We start from the raw sequence: 18,822 nt of genomic DNA on the forward strand, positions 1-18,822 counted from the left end.
CTAAACAAACAGTTAAGTGTTATACTTAGATCACGATTCTTAATTTCACCACTCTGGTGCTCATTAGAATTGTCTCCAATTTGTATATTACCTTATTAAAATAAGATAGCTAGAATGTTCCATCTAAGGCCTTAACATTGCTAAATGAAGCAGAATAATTTCTTCTTTGTCTTACATATGTACATGGTTTATATAGATGATAAAAATAATCTTTTGGAAACTGATTTTGATTCTATCAAGCTAGCAATCAATTATAACATCCAGACCCTTTTACTCAAGACTGTTTTATTATTATTATTATTATTATTATTATTATTATTATTATTATTATTATTATTATATCCTCTGCTCTGCTCTGCTCTGCTCTGCTCTCCTCCCCTCCCCTCCCCTCCCCTCCCCTCCCCTCCCCTCCCCTCCCCTCCCCTCCCCTCCCCTCCCCTCCCCTCCCCTCCCCTCCCCTCCCCTCCCCTCCCCTCCCCTCCCCTCCCCTCCCCTCCCCTCCCCTCCTCTTTCTCCTTACCATTTTGAATGTCTGGTTGTTTTTTAAAACTAGTAGTAGTACTCTTACTTACTATGTTTTTATCAGAATGTACAATCTTAAGGAAAAATGATAACATTCATTACCTATGAGGAGTGGTGTGCTTTTAACAAAATAAGATACTTTTGAAGAGTTGTTTTATCCATTCCCTGTGAGCATTGTTTTAATGAACATATATTGCATGTTGGCTGGATACTATAGTTATTAACTGACCTGCTGCTGTATGATAATTTGGGGATGAGTCTCACTTCTTATCTGTTCACCTGCTGACAAAACTTGCTGTCTGGGGAGGTTTACTGCTTACTAGATCTTGACTCAGTTGTTGCAGAGAAATTGCCAAAGAAATTGCAATTGTCTCTGTCATCAGACTCCTACCTCAGCTGCTCTTCCACACAGGCACCAACAACATGGCAAGAAGAGACCAGGCATGACTACATGGTGCTGGATGTGGTGGTCAAGGACATGCATGGCTTAGGTGGTGTCTTGATGGTGCTGGATGTGGTGGTCAAGGACATGCATGGCTTAGGTGGTGTCTTGATCCTGCAGATGAAGGGAAAAGCCCCGAGAGGGAGGGAGGGTTTTCTGTGGACCTGATGCATAGCTAGTGTTGACAACAGTGTTGGCTTTTATCACCATGGACCCTTTTTGATGATCAAGGACTGTTAGGAAGAGACAGGATCCAACTGAGCAAGTGGGGAAAAAACATCTTTGCCAACAGGCTGTGCAGCCCCAAACTGATGAGGGGATCTTTAACAGGAATGACAGGAAAGAGAGATGACAACCCACAAATGAGCAAGGCGTTGGACTGGGTTGACAAGGCAGAAGGATGACTACCCTAAATGTATGCACAAAAATAAGGAAATGCTGAGGGGCAGCACTGGGGGGAAACTCACACTTTTCTATAAATCAGAATGACCTTATGAAATGTTCGTACACCAGTGCACATAGCAGGGGGAACAAACAAGGAATCTGAACTATGTGTGCAGTTGTAGGACTAAGATTTCGTTGGGATCACAGAGAAGTGGTGGGATGGCTCACATGACTCAAGTGCTGCGATAGATGGATATGGGTTCTTTAGGAAGTACAGGCCACGTTAGTCTAACACTCTGTTTGAGGGTTATTTATGTGAGAAAACACGGGGAATGCAGGAAGTTCTGTCTAGGGTGGATGACAAGCCATCTGAGAGATAATGGGCCAGGATTAGTAAGCAGACCAACATGGGTGATGCTGTGATGGGTGTCTGCTACCAACATACTTCTGAGGAATAAGTAGATGAGGCCTCCTTCAAACTGCATCCTGCCATTTTCTGGTCCTCATGGGAGTATTAAACTGCCTGGTATCTATGGAGGGGCAACACAGAAGAGCACAAACATTTCTGGAGGTTTCTGGAATACATTGATGATAAATTCCTCCCACAGGTGATTAAGTAGCTGGTGAGAGGAGGCAGTCTGCTGAACCTCAGACTTACAGAAAAAGATGAACTTGTGGTCATGATGATCAAAGGCAACATTTTCTGCAGTGACCATGTGGTGGTGGAGTTCATGATCCCATTTAAAAGTGTTAAAAGTAAAAAAGCAGGATCACAACTCTGGGCTTCAGAAGACCAGACTTTGGTCTATTCAGAGATCTGCTTAGAAGAATCCAATGGGTAATGGAGAAAAGAGGGCTGGGGGAGATCTTGCTGATTTTTAAGTATAGCTTCTTCTAACATTCCATTCAGACAAGCAGGAATTGAGCAAAAATGCCAGATGGCCTGCACGGGTGAACAAGAAGATCCCAACTAAACTGAAGCATAAAAAAAGAGCATAGAAGAAACGGAAGCAGTGGCAGGTAACATGGCAGGAACCTTAGAAGATTGTCCAAGCACACAGGGATGCAATTAGGAAAGGAAAACCAACCTGAAATTGAATCTAGAGGATTTCTTTTTCAAGTATTCCCCTGCCTCTGTAAGCCAAGAATACTTCATTTTCCCAGCTACTAATCCCCAATTCTATGCCACTGCAGGAATCACTGTGAATTTCAACTTAATTATCATTTCAATTATCTCTGGTATCAACAATTACTTCTGTGACACCCAGATCTAGATCCAAGAGTTTTATGACTTTGGGGTTTATTTCTACAAGTGTAAATGTGATGGATGAAATTTTGAGGTAATGGAATTTGGAAATCACTATAGGATGCAATTGCAGTGGAAAATAGAAAGTGAACAGTGACAGCTTTAAAACATTTGAAATTAAGGAGATATAGTAATAATTTATATAGGACAGACAATAATATTTTATTTGGAGAAATACATGTTAAGTTATGGAATGAATAGAGGTAGGTGAAAAGCAGAAGGTAAATGGAATTACAGATTCAGGTAATTAAACTTACAAAATACTTTGACGGAAATTATTGAGAGGTGATTAATATTTTAAGCTCTGAATTTTTCCCATCTGTAGAACCTCTTTCTACTACTTATATTTCTAATGATGAACTTTTCTTTCAGCTGGCCTGTCAGACAGGGAATATAATTTATAACTTACTAAAAACAAAAAGAAATGGAAATATTCAAAGTAGAACGTTGATGATATATTGATTTCTTTTATTTTTCTTGCTTGGTATCAAACTGTCTAACAAACTTATTGTGAAATACTTCACTACAGTTTCAGTTCATGAAACAATCCATTAAAAGTAATAAATATGTTCTGAGATGCAGGGAAACAATGACAACAACAAACACACAACAAACAAACAGAAAAAAAATCCTGTACATCTTCATGTTGTGCTCCAGGGCATTATAATGCTTATGAGGCTGTATATACGCTGTCCATTGACTTAACCCCTTTGACTTTCCCCCCTGAGAAACATCAGAGGGAATATATTTGAAAATACATTTGTTCTTAGGAGCCACTTTACCTTTTCACACCCTTTCCCTTCCTCTCTCCTCTGCCTTTTCTGCCCTATATGACTTAAAATGTGATGTCCTCTGTTCTATGGGAGATATGAGCAGGGAGACACAAAATACACACATGCACGTACGCACACACACACATACACACACAGACAGGTGTTGTGACACACAGTTTCCCAGCATAATATTTATTTTCATCCACAATGAGAAAATATGGATCATTAACAATAAGTGAAGGCTGAGCACAGTATCCTATGCCATTTCTAGACATTCATTGAACTGCTATTGTGGGCAAATTCCCTTAACTCTGAACTGATGAAATTCCTGGAGAAGACAAAAATCTGAAATTCTGACCTCTTATAGCTTCAAGACCTCCTGCAGTCAAGTCCTATGATAATGCATTTTATATTCTTTTCATATGATTTATTTCCCAACAATCAAATTTTTCCTTGCTCAGAAATGTTTGTACCTACTGTACTCTCTCTCTCTCCTTCTCTTTGGCTTCTTCCTTTCTTTGCATTGCAGGTAGCTAAAGTTCAGTTTAAAAGAGTAAAATAACAACAAATGGTGGTGCAATATATGCAGACAAACTGGAATTGGCAGATGAATTAAAATCATGTGCTGTTTTCATGCTGTTTCATGCATGCTGTTTTCATGTTCATGCAGAATTAATAATTGGTACAGACAGATTCACCAAATTGTCACAATATAACAACTTAAAGGTATGTCTTAAAAGTATAGGGCTATAAATACCTTCCTCTTAACTTCTGCAACCTGAATAACTCGCTGTTGGAAAAATTCTTTTCAAACATGTTACTAGTGCTGTTTTTTGAGTCCGATTGTAGAACTGGTACTGGTAGCTCATAAGAAATTAAGATCTTTATTGGCCCAACTTATATAATAGCTATGCATCCACATTTCCCTGCTTCATCCAAAAACAGACAAAACCATTTTTTAAAGACTCCACAAAATTACATGGTATGTGCATGCAAGATGTTAGTTTGGGAGCTAAATGCAATTCCAAATCTAGCCTATTCTGAAAGGGTGAAAGGGTCACTCTTGAAATATTTTCTAATCTGAAAGTTGATTTTCTTGTTGCTAGAAAGCCCTGGAGAAAGTTCATCTTCAGAAAATTTTGAGACTCTTTTTCATCTGCAATTTATTTTGTCACTTCCTCTTAGCAGAGGAAGACAACTCCTCTAGTACATAAACCAACCTTCAGCGAACCTGGGAATCTCTCTCTGCCGTAGAGCTAAGTTAGCTTTGCTGTTTTGAAAAATCTGTTAAGGTCATTTGTTATTTCTGATGGATAATATTCCTTCCTAAGGGTGGCTTACTCTGAAGATAGTTCTGTTATCATCAGTCTGAGTGATATGAGCTTGTCCTGACTTTGAGGTACCTCGGAGCACATAGAAAATACCCGTGTGCTGGGATGGTTGAAGGCATGCTGTAACTCACCATGTTAATTTCTCGTCATTGTGTACACTGGCCCACTGGCCTGCAGCAGCTAGTGTAACTCTGTATAACACCTCCACTGGCGGTGCTTAACCACAGAAAAGCAAAAAACATGCAAAGTCAGAAAAATGCCTAAGTCCTTCAGTACATTTTATTTTACTCAGCTGGATTTTGACTTTCTGATGTTGCAGTACAAATGCTGAAGTGTGATTTTTTATTTTTTGTTTATTTATTTCTATTTTTTAAAATATGGTTTTAAATCAGAAAGAATTTACAAAATATTTCTGTAGTCCGGAGTGAAACTCTGGAACCTTGCGTAAGATTTAAAATCTGGAACTGGTGAAACTCACGATGAATGGTAATTAAAATGTCACATATACTGACTTTAAAAATGATTAATCTAGCTGAAAACAAGTCTAAATATTTAAGTAACTTTCCAGTGAAGAAACACCTCTAGCTCGAGACCAAAAGAATGAAAAAACAAAACAAAACAAAAACAAAAACAATACCAGAAGTGGATAGGACAGGAACCAAAAATAGAAAATCTGAAATTTTCTAGCCAAAAGAATGAAGACCAGGCTTTTACGTAACATTTATTTTGATTTTTAGTTCCCTGCTGTAAGGAAAAAAAATACAGAATTATTTTATTTTCCCTTCAAAATGGAATCCTGAACTTAATCAATTTCTCTGTTGCAGAATTTCTTTTCAGTTTCTTGATCCTTTAAATCCTAGGAAGTTGGTTTGCACTCATTTATACCTCTATATATCTGAGATTTACTTTCCAAGAAATATATTGAAATATTATGCTTTTAAAAATATAAAAGCTCATTTTTTTTTTCTCTTTGTATGTCTAATGGCCCTGGACCAGATGGAAATATATGTAGTTGCAAAATATGATGTGATAACAGTATGCCAAGAGATGTGAGGACGGTATCAAACGCAGAGCATTTTTTTACTAAGCAGAGGCAAATGTGCCTGCCTTAAGTGCTGTCACCTCCTACTCCTTTCTCTCCAGGAGGAGAGATGATGTGGTCATGGCAGGGGGCAGAGCGGGCAGCAGCAGCTGCGGCCAGAACGAGCAGAGAGCAGGGGAAGTCTATTTTTATCAGAAGCAATGTTATATTTTTTTTAGCATTTCTGAAATGTTGACTTGGTGTGTCACCTTGAGATGTGTGTGTGCGGGGGTGAAGCTATGTGGGTGTGCCTTTTTCTTTTTCCATAGAAGTATTTCTCAGAGCGGGAGGTGCTCATCCCACGCGTACCAGGCTGAAAGCAAAGAAACTGTGTTCACAAAGATGCTAAATAAAGCAAGTGGTTAAACAGAGGAGAAGGAGGATGAAAGAACAGTTCTTATGTAGGTGTCAAAATAAAAATGGGACAATTGCTTAAAACAAAAGCCTGAAACACTTCAGTGTACTTGGAAAATTTAATTAGAAATATGTAGGCCTTGTTCCCCACTGCTTGTGTGTTGCATAACAATTTAAGTTGTGCACAGTATGATACTGTAAGGATGAAAGTGATTTACATCTTTTATCAGGAGTGCAAATGCCTGAATTTTGCTTCATACTGTCAAGTAAATTACACATGTAAAGCAAAAAATAAAAATAAAAATAATCTGTCGGAATGTCTGTGAAAATAATGACAGAATGTATAGTGGTTGAGAATCTCAAAAATATTTCTAATTTAATTTTACTGTTCCTACATAGTTGTCCCTATTAACATATTACTTATTATATGTAAACCCAGCAAATTATATAAATATTTTAAGATTTGTATCCTGGAAATTCTTCACTGAAGTTGCAAGGCAACCTTAGATTTGTAATTTATAGGTTGCAGAAAAAATATATTGCAGTATTACATATTATTAGGAAACTGGGATATATTTTTAGGCAAATATAACACAAAGAGTTGACTAATAAATTAAAAGACAAAAGAAATTTTTATGATTGTAGTGAAAAATGCAGACTGGACGATTCTCAGAAGTCACAGACTGCCACAGTGAAGCTTCTATCCTGTCAATATGAACAGAATCACTTATTCCTAAATGAGGGTAGTATTCCTATTAAAGACAGTATACTTGCTCACATGAAATCCTGTTACTCTTTGCACCTAACTTAGGGTGTGAGCTAGGTCACCCTGTATCGATGATTTCTCTGGTACCTATGATTTTGACAGCTCTAGCACTACCAGCATTCAAAGCAATATGTTTTACATGCATTTTTTTTTCTTTTAGATTTTCAATAAACATAACAAGCAGGATCTAAATCTAGCTCAGTCCTACAGTATTATGTTCTATCCAGACTGCTACTGCAACCATCCTATCCATATCTAGCTATAGCTTCACTTTAACACTTTTTTTTTTTTTTTTAAACAGGTTTTGGTGCATTTAGTGAATGTCATTTTTTTTTTTAATGCAATTTCCTAAATTTTCATTTGCTGCTTGCATTTGTTACCTTACATAGAGGAAAACACATGAGAAGTACCTACTAGTGATATTTTTCGCTATAAAGACAGATAATGAAAACAGAACCTTACTGAACAGCTTGAAAGACTGCTTTTACAGTGTAGGAATAGCAGTCAGATTATTAATCTTTTTCACCAGTGAAATCTTCAAAAAGATGATGGTGCTAGTCCTAACTTATGAGATATATGTATTACGAGGATGCCTTTAGAAACCAATCAGCTATTTAATGCTTTGAATATTAGAAACACTGACAAGCTTTCTATTGAAGATATTTTTTGTTATTTACTTGATTTTAAAATGGTGAATGCTATTACTTAAAGCAGTAACTCAAAGCAGAGAAATTTCAGTCAAAATTATTTGAGATATCAATATATCTGTGGGTGAAGTCTTGAATTTATCTGTAAGTCTCCTTTATTACTATAGCCTTTCTATTGCACATGTTTTTCCATAGTCTATGAGTGGTTAAGAATATTTTTATTAAAGTGGCAAAATTTGAGAATTAGAGTTCATAGGCTGGAATGTCCTGTAACATCACTGATACATGTTCTGAGGGTCATATCAAACTATTTTCATTTCATAATCAATGTGAAAGCAGAACAAGACTATCAGAAATTTTATTAGACTGGCCTCATAATTTATGCTGTAGAATATTTGCTGAAACTGTTAATAAAACATTAATATATTCAAAATTTGTAGAAATTGTAAAAGTAGGTTTCTTGCAATGTCAGTAAAGCCTCACAATTCTATACACACTGTTAGGTTTAGGTAAACACAAAAGTAAAGTCATAAAGAGGTATAAATGTTATTTTTCAGTATTTCAAATGATTTGAGTATCTTTCTGCTGTAAGTCAATTTCATTAATATTTTTGCCATGCAGGAAATGTTGATACAGAACTTCCATTTATTAATTAATTGCAGTTTTTCTTTCTCTCTCTCTCTTTTTTTTTTTTTTTAATGTTTTTCAGCTGATTCTTTTGAAATATCTGAGAAACAAAATAATCCCGTGTTTACCAAACCAGGAGGAAATGTCACTTTTATTTGCCCTTATAACAGAAGAGATTCAGTTCAGCAAGTGGTGTGGGAAAGGATTAAAGCAGATTGCATAGATACCATTGTCCAGTGTAATTCATTAGGAGGGCAACGCTTTGGTGCAGATTTTAAAAAGCGTGCACTGGTGGATTGCTCTGATCAAGCAAGCTCCATGATTGTCATTAAAAATGTTTCAGTCTCTGACTTTGCAACATACCGCTGCGTGGCTACTGGAAGAAACAAAACCTACGTGATGAGTTTCACCATGCTTGGTATGTAAAGAAGGTAGTAGTAAATGTTTCCACAGACAGGACCTTCTGAGGTATTAACACATTTACCCATATGAAATAACACTTCAATAACACATTCAAATGAGCAGTGTGTAAAAGATGGCAAAGTTAACAACCAATCTTGTTTCCATACAAGAAAGCTGGTTTTAAGGTTGTCTGATCTCATTACAGGACTTCAGACCTGCTTGTGAGAAACTGGTTTGATGCTAGGAAGCAGACTCTTCAGAAGAAGAGACTGACAGAGTTTGCAAGGGGTGCTCTCTTGAAGAAGATGTAGAGCAGTCCCCATTAGCACAGGGCACTGTGGGGTACATACCTGTGTCCCAGGGGAAAGACCAATCTTCCTACAAGAGCTAAGAGCACACTCTTGTCCAAAAATGGAAAAAAATATAAAATGGCCTCGGCCTTATTCATGTGAGGAATTTCTTCTGGGGGAGCAGAATATGTCTCCAGGTTTTGCTGTGAATATTGTCATAGTTTGATTATAATGGAAGCTTAGGTCTCCATATGTAAACACATAAAATAGGATTGCTCAAAATGCGAGCTGAATCCCTTTTAGTTCTACATTTATTTATTTATTTATTTATTTATTATGGCTGGAGAAAATGACAACAGCAACAACAACAACAGAAAGAAAAAGCTCAGTTTTAGTTCTTCTCTGTAGAATGCATTTTGAAAACATGGTTCTTGTACCACCACAGTTCCTCTTCTGTTGTAGCATTCAGGCCAGCTCTCTGGTGTCTTCGATACTGCCTTTGTTAGCGGTAATAAATGAGTGTTAGCAGACATCCCTTTGGCAGCACTAAGAGCTGCGGCTTGAGATATAAAGCTTCAGAATATGCTTGATCTATGATATCATTACTGAGAATGCACTCAGAAAGAAAATGCTGATCTGTTTTACTCTGAATACTTGACCACAAAAGTCCATGAAATTCGACAAAATGTGATGAGAAGAATTATCAGGTGAATAATTTCTCTCACCTCCAAAAATTTTAAACATTCAAATTTCAAACTTTAGTTTACATGCTTCTTTTGATCTTGAACGAAACCCTATTTATCACTGTTGATTTTAACAATAAGAACATGGTTATGCATGTTTGTTGGAGAAAAAAAAGGTGTGAAACCATTGAAGAAGCTGAAGTATATGAAGTATAACACAATTCAAAAAAAAAAACCAAACATGTTCTACCTTTTAAATCCTCTGCATTATCACACATTTTTGTTTATTTATTTGTTTGCTTCTTGTTCCAAAAGAAATGAAGTGTCAAAGATTCCCAATTATTTTTCTGGTCTTTAATGTTTGGAACTGTTTCATAACATGACTAAAAGTTCCATGACGGTTATGGAGAAACATTAAGGATAAAGGAGAGACAGGCCAGGTGTCAGCTCCCACAGACCCTGTGAAGTCTCTCACAAACTCAGAGTTACTTACTCTGCCTTAATGTGGCTTGAATGAAAGAATGGTAGCAGAAACTTGATGTGTACGTTTATATTTGATGTGTATGTGTATATTTTTGTGTATGTTCTACCAGTCCAGCCACTTCATTTTCTTTGGCTTAGCATTACAGTTAAGCCTCACTGTAGCTTCATACTCAGTTAATACAAATTCATACAATTAACCATCTTTTTGGATTCACCTATTCTGAAAGAAAACACCTGTAAAACACAAAGGAATTACATGGCTGAGCTCCATCCAGAATTTAGGTAACTGCCTGTAAGAGCCAGTTATTCCTCAAGGACATGGAAACTGACTAATAGTAAATCTGTCCTTTGAAACTGTCATTTTTCTTCCTAAATCACACGCAACAGCAAGCAAAACATGCAACTTATATCTAAAATGGGTGATAGTGAGCTGTTTGGGTCTCAGAGCACTGATAAATTGCCTCCAGTATTATTTTGGCTGTAACGGAACCTTTCCATCTCCTGATACTTTCAGTTTTAGAGAACAGGAACCAAATAATCACAAATAGAACAGAATAAGACTAATCCAACATTGAGACAAAAGTGGCAGATGAGATGAAAAGCAGGGGACTCCTTGACAATCACAGCGTGTCAGAGATACTTCCGTGCCATAGAAAACAGAGACAAAATAAGGCTAAAGTAAGGTGTGAGGAGAATCAAGGTAGGAGTGAAATTAGCTTCTTTCTTCCTTCCTGAATTCTTCCTGTATTAACGCAAGATATAAATCTGTGTCTGTGGGTCTCTCAATGAAGCACTTTTCTCCAAGCATGAATGCCTTTCACTTGTGGGCAAAATTATTTCAGCGATGTTTAGTTAGCATAGCTTACATGCCAGACCAGCAAGGCATGTGACAAGCTACATGAAGATCTTCAGTGCAGTTCAAATCTCTTGTTGGAACAAGTAACTCTGCCCCATCAATGCTTCCTCCTCAAAACCAAAGTCAGGGCACTGGAGGTTGAAAACCTTCACTCAGAAAAGTTTCACAATCTTGGAGAGCAAATGCCAGGCTACAAAGCTAGGTGTGGCAGCTGGGGGTGGGATATTGTCTAATACTTAATAAAAATTGTACTCCTTTCAGCATATCACCTTTGATGAGAACATGAGAACTGAAGAGACACATAACAAGCCTCTGACATGTTTCTGCAAAATCTTGAATGTTATGTTAAAGAAAGTAATTACAATAGGTTTTGTACAGTTAAAACAAACAAACAAACAAAAACAAAACAAAAAACAAAAGCCTCAGGAAAGCTTTACTCACTTCAGATGAGAAGAAGCAAAAGGACTTTGAGTTGTTATTGCTTCTAAAAAAATCTAATGATTTTTCTCATCCAAATTTAACTGACAGCTGATAATCCCAGCTCTCAAACTCATTCACTCAGAGATCATTATCTTGACCTGATAAAACTGAAGGTGAAATGTCATGAAAAGAAAAATAAGGTCTGGAATGCTTAGACAGCTGGATGGGATGCTGCTGAAGTCCAGAACTATCCAAATTCACCCACCCTAGATGATAATTAAACACAGAATTTTTAACAAAGTAGCTAAAATTTTAAAATTTCTGTGTTGTTACTTAGAGAGCGTTTTCTCCTTATTTCTATAAGTACTCACTGGCAGAGGTGAAGGTTTTCTGTGGTGGGTAGCCAAACATTTAGAAAAAATACATAATATATTTTTTTCAAAGTTGGACATATCCACATGCACTAGCCTGTCATTTCAAGGGTGTAGTAACTGAAAACATTTTGGGAATAAAGTGACTTAATGTGTGGTTACAATACAAAAGATCAGTTTGTTATCAGTCAGCCTTCTCTATTGTGTCACATACCTTCAGTTTGTAAACTTCTGAGAGAATTTTCTTTCTTTTAACTTTTCAGTAAAAAAAATATTAGAATTCAAGGATAAGACTTTTCTGTAATCAGTATTTTTTGTTATCTTTTCCAATGAGCAACTAATATTAAACAAGCATACCTGAGCTAGTATTAACTGGTGTTCAGGACAGACAGATAAGAAGCAGTGAACCTTTCTGATCCAGGAGAAAAGCCAATTTGTGATTGCTCATCAGCTGGTTAGCTGAGATTATTGTCATTAGTGATTCATTAGTGATACTGGTTTCTATCTATCTATCTATCTATCTATCTATCTATCTATCTATCTATCTATCTATCTATTTTTATGTGCCTATAAACAGAGCACATAATTTTCTTGTCTATCCAGACTGAATGCTCTTTGGGGCAGCTGTGGTTTCATCTTCAGCAACTATCTTCCTCTCTAAAGTGTCTAGAACATTAAAGAGGAATGAGCTTAAGGTTATTTTTTATTTCCTGCTCTACCAATAAATTGCTATTCTTTATCTGAAACACACAAAACAACTTTGTGGCTGTAAGATAAGATCACTGTCACATGTAGTAAGTAACAGAAGAGGCACCTCTATGACTTCTTTTTACTGAAGTTCCCATTTTTTTTTAATTCTTTTTCCACCCCAGAGCATCCTCATCTTTTTGTATCTCTTGTTTTGTTTTATTCCTACATGTTGAGAAACTGAAGAATATACAGGAAATATTTCTTTTTCAGTAGGTAACTGAACAGAGTCACATTTGATGCTTACCTCATCAAGACATTGCTATCACATAGGGTCATTTGAGATTGCTAGAAGTTGGTAAGACCATCTGGCTAAGATTTGTACTGTAGAAGCTGCTACTGCTAGCCACAAATACACTGTATACAGTAGTGCCTACTACATGCTATTTGTGATTATTTGCTTTCTGTGCTATTACTCTCAAGTCTAAAGACATCTAGTGCAGAGATGCTACAGAAAAGCAGGAAGTTGTACACTGTGGTGGGCTGCAAAAAGCTGTTGAAGTTCTGTGGTTAAACAATTTTTTTTTTTTTATTTTCATACTGCTGTGCTGCGTTCACTCACTTTTGGTTCCAGTCACAACTTCTGTGTTAGCTCAGCATAACAACGGATTTTTAAAAATGACGAAATGGTTGTGAATTCTGAATATTGATCTTGAGCTCCCATGTGTCTACATAATTGTTGATTTTCAACTTAATCTGTCATGGCACCTTCATAATGATTTATATAAAATACTAATAATATTTATTACAATTCTATTTTAGCAACTTGGGATCACAAATGGTTTATTACCTACATAGCTGGAGGAATATCAGCTGCTGTTTTACTGTTAGTTTTCCTACTGATTTTCTGCATCAGCACTGCTTATGACAAAAAGTGAGTAACAAATCAATTTGCTTGATACAGAGGCATTAATGTATGAAGGTGTTAACAGCTCATCCTCTACTATCTTCTTCAGAGGCTATTGGAAAAAAAAATAAAAGAAAAAGCTAGTTTTGAAAATTTAATTTTCCTTCTAAAATTTTAAATTAAAAAAAGAAAAACGAATCAATTCTTCAGCCTATGAAAGAGGTGACTTTTTTTTTTGCCACACTAAAAAATAATAATAAAACAACAACATCAAAAAACCCCTACAGCTTACTGAAGTTCCTTAGTCAGCTAAATGCCTACATTGGTATTAACTGAAACATCATGCCAAGGGTGATTTGTCAAGAATAACATAGGCTTATGCATAGGCTGTTTGTGTTTTATGCATAAACAACATATGACATCTTGATGTTTCTACATCTTCTAGCATTTTATATCTACTGTATACCAAATATATAGTAGTTGTCTGATCCAGAATCTCTGCTTCCAATGGAAAGAAATACCGAGTAGAAAAAAATATATATATATTTGTTCCCCCATTACAATATATCACGTTTCTGGAATTTGTTGGCAAGTTATTACTGAATAAGAAGGTCTTTTTATCTGTGTCCAGGCCTTTACAAAACAGTGCTAGTCTCATGCATGTTATGGTCTGCAGTTCAGAGGAAAGGCTACTTGGATTTTATTGGTTTCAGTGGACAAGTAAGCTATACCACCGTTATCTCTTGTATGCTGGAATTAGATAGTTTGGTCTCTACTATCATTCATGGTGCAGTTCCTTCCATTATGTTTCTAACGAAATATGTGCCACCAGAAAGAAGAGAAAAACAGAGGCCTTATTAAACCCTTTGTACTCTACTCAGACCAAGGTAAGATCATCTGGAGTTTACTCATATTCTGTATTTTGTATATTTCTTAACATCTTTCTCTTCAGTATCTGATGCTTGATATAACTTTTAAATAAGGGATATATCCCTTATCATTTTTTTAAATGCTTAATGCATTTTTTTAAAATGCATCTAATTATACTAAGAGATGTGTTCCATGTAGCTCTTCTGGTTTTGCTATCTTTTATACTATTTGTGTATTGGCAGTATCTTTTTTTTTTTTTTTTCTTCTCAAGTAATTACTTGTAAAACGGAAGCAAAAAATTGAATCCTGTCATACCCTTTGTCTTTACCTATTCAACTTAATTGTAATTTGTTGGGACAACTGTTTGAGTGTTTCTCCTTTCTTTTTCTACTTTAACAATCAATTTATTGAAGCTCTGTGACTCTTTTCCCCTCAGTGATCTTATTCAAGGCCTGAAATTTACAATTGGTAAGGCAGGATCCAACTCTTCTGCTTCTGCCTTGTATCTTCATACCCTCAGTCATGGTATGAAGTAGTAATATCCTTAGGGAAATGGCCCTTTCCTCACAGTGGTGTGACTCCAGCTTTCCATCTATTTCCCTCAGACAGCACTGATGTATGACTCTGCATACAGGTCCACTGTAGATATGGACTCATACAGCCCTTTGACCTCCTAACATTTCAATTTCTCTCATTCTGCCCCTTTGGTTACTGTTCACATCAGAACGAAGCTCTTCCTAGGGTAACCTTAGCTTACAGACTACCCATTTTCTTCAGAAAGCATCTTCCGAAACAATGACAATTAACCAAGGCACCATCACATTAATTACATGACAAATTCTTAGCATGGTCCATATCTATAGAGAATTCATGTTTTAAGACTGACATAGATAACTATTTCAGTATGTGAAGTGTGCACATGAAGAGAAGGAGGCATTCCATTGATACTCATACTTTACCAGGCATCTGATGTGGAATAGCTGTGAAATTTCAAAGTACAACTTCTTTTTTTTATATGACTTGAATCTAAAATTTATCCCTAGAAAACAAGAGACCCTCCCACCAAAAAAAAAAAAAAAAAAAGATTGATGGCTTTGATGGCTGAATAATTCCCAAAAATAAATCAGTGTAAAATAAATAAATTTCTTTTTTCTTTTTTTTTTCAGTCACATCTTTTTCAGAAAAGTTCTTCAACTTATTTTTTTTTTTGTTCTTCTAGAGCATTAATGGTTATGAAAGATATAATTCTCATACCCCATGGAACATAGAAAGAAGAGGAGAAGAATCATCACCCAAGCAGACAGAGGAGATTTACATCAACTGCATAAACCTGAGGAAAGACCATTAGCTTACTTCTTACGGCTGAAATAACCAAATTCAGGCAACAAATTTGCACGTTGGATTTGCTTTGTTTTGCACTGGTGGGCTGCAGAAAATTCAATTCACGGTAGCAAGCACTGCCCAGGCTGCCCTGGAGGGACAGCACTGGTCCCTGAGCCAGCCTGGATGCATCTTTATTACATGACAGTCTGCAGCATCAATGTTTCTTTTGATTCATAAGCTCAAGTGAAGATTTTTTGTATTTCTAAATTTATTTATTTTTTTACCCAGTAAGTGTACTTATAATAATTTTAGAACAACTCTAACATACAGAACAGAGGTGCATATGTTTGCATAACATTAATTTGGTCTGAGAAATAAATGTCTGAGAAATCTATGTGAAAAGGTGAAAATGAAAATATGCTCTATGTTCTCTGTATCCATGACTTTCAAATATCAAATTGAGAGCTTTATGGAATAATAAATATCCATTACTTTCTGCAAAGGATGTGTTATTATGCTGCTGGGCAAACAGTACTATTCAGCTGGCAAAAGCAAATATATCAGGGATCCTTGAACCTAGATTTAAAAGTATGAACAGAAGCTTTCTATCTGACAGCTGTGTGGTTTTACAAGCTTCTTGCACGTAGCACAATTATTTCAGCACTCACTGTTTGGGGATGGAATAGAAATATAGCCCCTAGTCCACACGCACACACACATGCATGCATGTGCACACACACACACCTTTTTTTTTTTTCTCTCTCTAATGCCCAGAAGAAAGCAAAACATGAAGACTCTGTCACTGTCAAGTTATATTTAATAATAATTTATTATAAGGTTTAGTTGCACAAAAAATAAATGAGATTATGGAAGATACATGAATAAATGATGCAAAGCAGAAAAGGCGTGATTGGGAACATTTACAAAACAATACATGTGTGGTTTTATATGTGCATATGTATATATTCTGCTGAAACCTACAGAATAAACCACACAGAAACTGAACAGACAAACAAAGAAACAAAAAAATCCTCAAACAAACAGCACTAGAAGGCAGACCTGAGAATTAAGATCTATGCATCTTATGGCCTTTTACAAATCTGCTGCATTACTGAGGATGGAATCCCAGTAGATGAAGGTGCTACCATGACGGCTGATAATCAGATGTGTCTGTGTTCTACAAACTGTATGCCTCCTGGCCCACCTATGTCTGACCCCCTTTTCTCTTGTAGCATTAGTAAAAGTGACTCATTTGTTATTTTATTATTATTATTATTATTATTTAGAAAGGGTTTGGGGGAAGGCATTATTAGTCTGCTACAAACCAGTTCTACTTGGTTGGCTAAGAAGAAGCATCAACAGCCTGAAAGTGAAAAGCACATTTGTGTAGCTCTCTGCAAATCGAAAGCTCTACTTGGTTGGCTAAGAAGAAGCATCAACAGCCTGAAAGTGAAAAGCACATTTGTGTAGCTCTCTGCAAATCGAAAGTTTTCCTCACGCACAAAGGAAAATACAAGTCTAGGTTCTTTGGACAATAATGAGGACACAAGGCTTGTCAGAACTATTTGAGTGACAATAGTGTTGTACAGTTATCCTGTGCTTCAGCTAAAACTCTAAAAACTGAAACCAAAGAGTCCTTCAACCTGGCATTTAAGACTTAAATTCTTTTACAATGTCATTACAATATCATTAGAAAACATGTCATTTTGGTTTTGTGTACTCCTGAACAAGAACACATACACATTACAACGTATATATTTTTGCTTTCACTTATTGAAGGTTTTCAGATATATAAATGCTTGCATGTGAAGTTGATGAGGACACACAGAACTGTACTATTAGTAAGTTGATTTATTTCCTGAGTTATCATATGTCATATCAGATAATTCTAAGTTGTGCACAGCATTACAAGAAAAACCCTGTAGCATTGGGTTGTTTGTTTGATGATTCCATTTATATTAAAATACCAAAATGATGATGTAATGAATTTGATTACATTGAAGATCTCAGTTGTAATCCTAATACAGAAATATACATAAGCCAAGAAGTTGGCATTGTTTCACTGCTTGTAGAGACATTCAAAATACATCCCTACTTTACTGAGGGTAAAAAAAGGGGAGAGGTGGAGGTTAAGTATCTATAATACCAGATTGCTTTGATTATTTCTGTTACTGTCCTTATTTCTTGTCTCCCCTGTTGCTTTTAGCTTGTCTGCATGCATTTTTTTTAAAAATAATTATTTTTGAGATTTGAGAAAGAAAAAAAATAAATCTCTACTTCACATCTTTGCAGGTATTTAATCTGGTTTAATTCAAATTCCATAGACATATTACTTTTACCAAGATAGTCCACAGGGAAAATCACATCACACATAGCATAATAACAATATATTATTTTTCTTTCAAAAAACAAACCCAAAACAACAGCTTCATTTTTGTACCATTGTAATATCAGTGAACAGCAGCTGAACATGAGACTGATAAAAACAAAAACCAAAAAGAAAGAAATCAACTAAACCTCATCAGTTTAGTAAACTATGCACACACACACACAAAAAAAATCCAAAAGTGTCATTTGAAATGTGATATTAAAACTCTTTATATGTTTTATGAGTCTGACAGAATGGGACCTAGAAAAAGCATGTTTGCTGTGACACAGTTTAATTATGTAAATTGGCTTTCCAGTGTAAAATAATAAAAACTATTGTTTATTTGTGTTTGTTTTCAGGATTTTCCATAGATTTCCCATTTTCTTTGGGAAAATTTTAGTTCTTTTTGTGTAAACTTAATCAACTATAATTTGGAAATATTATTTTAAACGGTTACTGTGGTATTTCATTCTTTATTGCCTGCTCAACAAGTTAAAAGGGAAAAAAAATCAAGGAAATAACATGACACAAATATGGACAGCAACACGGTCAGAATACTATTTGAACTGTAAGACAGTTTTGTCTTTTTTGTTGTTTTAAAGCCTTAGAAACTTTCCTCAAAGGCAACAAACATAATAAAGTATGTTTTCATTAAACAACTGAGTCTTGAATCACTGGATAACTACTTTCTGTGTAACAGGAAAATGAACCTATGAAATTTTAAGAAAAGGAAAACAAGTCTTCTCCTCCCTAATAATAAAAATGTATGTTTTGTGTTCATGGTTTATGCTGTGTGAAAAAAGTAGCTATTTAAGGCCCATGTTAAAATTCCATTTTCAGTACTTTTAGTACCATTTAGATTAATAGTAAGTCTTAAAAGAGCTTAAACTTGTATCAAAGAAAAAAATATTTGAAATCTGTCTTTGCTG

The 18,822-nt window shown here is 35.7% G+C and overlaps 1 protein-coding gene across 1 annotated transcript in view; it reads left to right on the plus strand.

Annotated features, from left to right (window-relative positions):
- The window catches only part of CD226 (CD226 molecule), a 30,191-nt gene extending 11,639 nt beyond the window's left edge, over positions 1-18,552 (plus strand). The window contains exons 3-6 of the mRNA XM_048080886.2: positions 8,316-8,651; positions 13,248-13,359; positions 14,165-14,219; positions 15,422-18,552. Coding sequence (XP_047936843.2) covers positions 8,316-8,651; positions 13,248-13,359; positions 14,165-14,219; positions 15,422-15,550 — 632 coding nt within the window. The 3' untranslated portion in view covers positions 15,551-18,552. The remainder of the gene's footprint in view (positions 1-8,315; positions 8,652-13,247; positions 13,360-14,164; positions 14,220-15,421) is intronic.
- The last annotated feature ends 270 nt before the right edge of the window (positions 18,553-18,822 follow it).

This window comes from Anser cygnoides, chromosome 2 (assembly GCF_040182565.1).
Source record: "Anser cygnoides isolate HZ-2024a breed goose chromosome 2, Taihu_goose_T2T_genome, whole genome shotgun sequence".
Taxonomy (NCBI): Eukaryota; Metazoa; Chordata; class Aves; order Anseriformes; family Anatidae; genus Anser; species Anser cygnoides.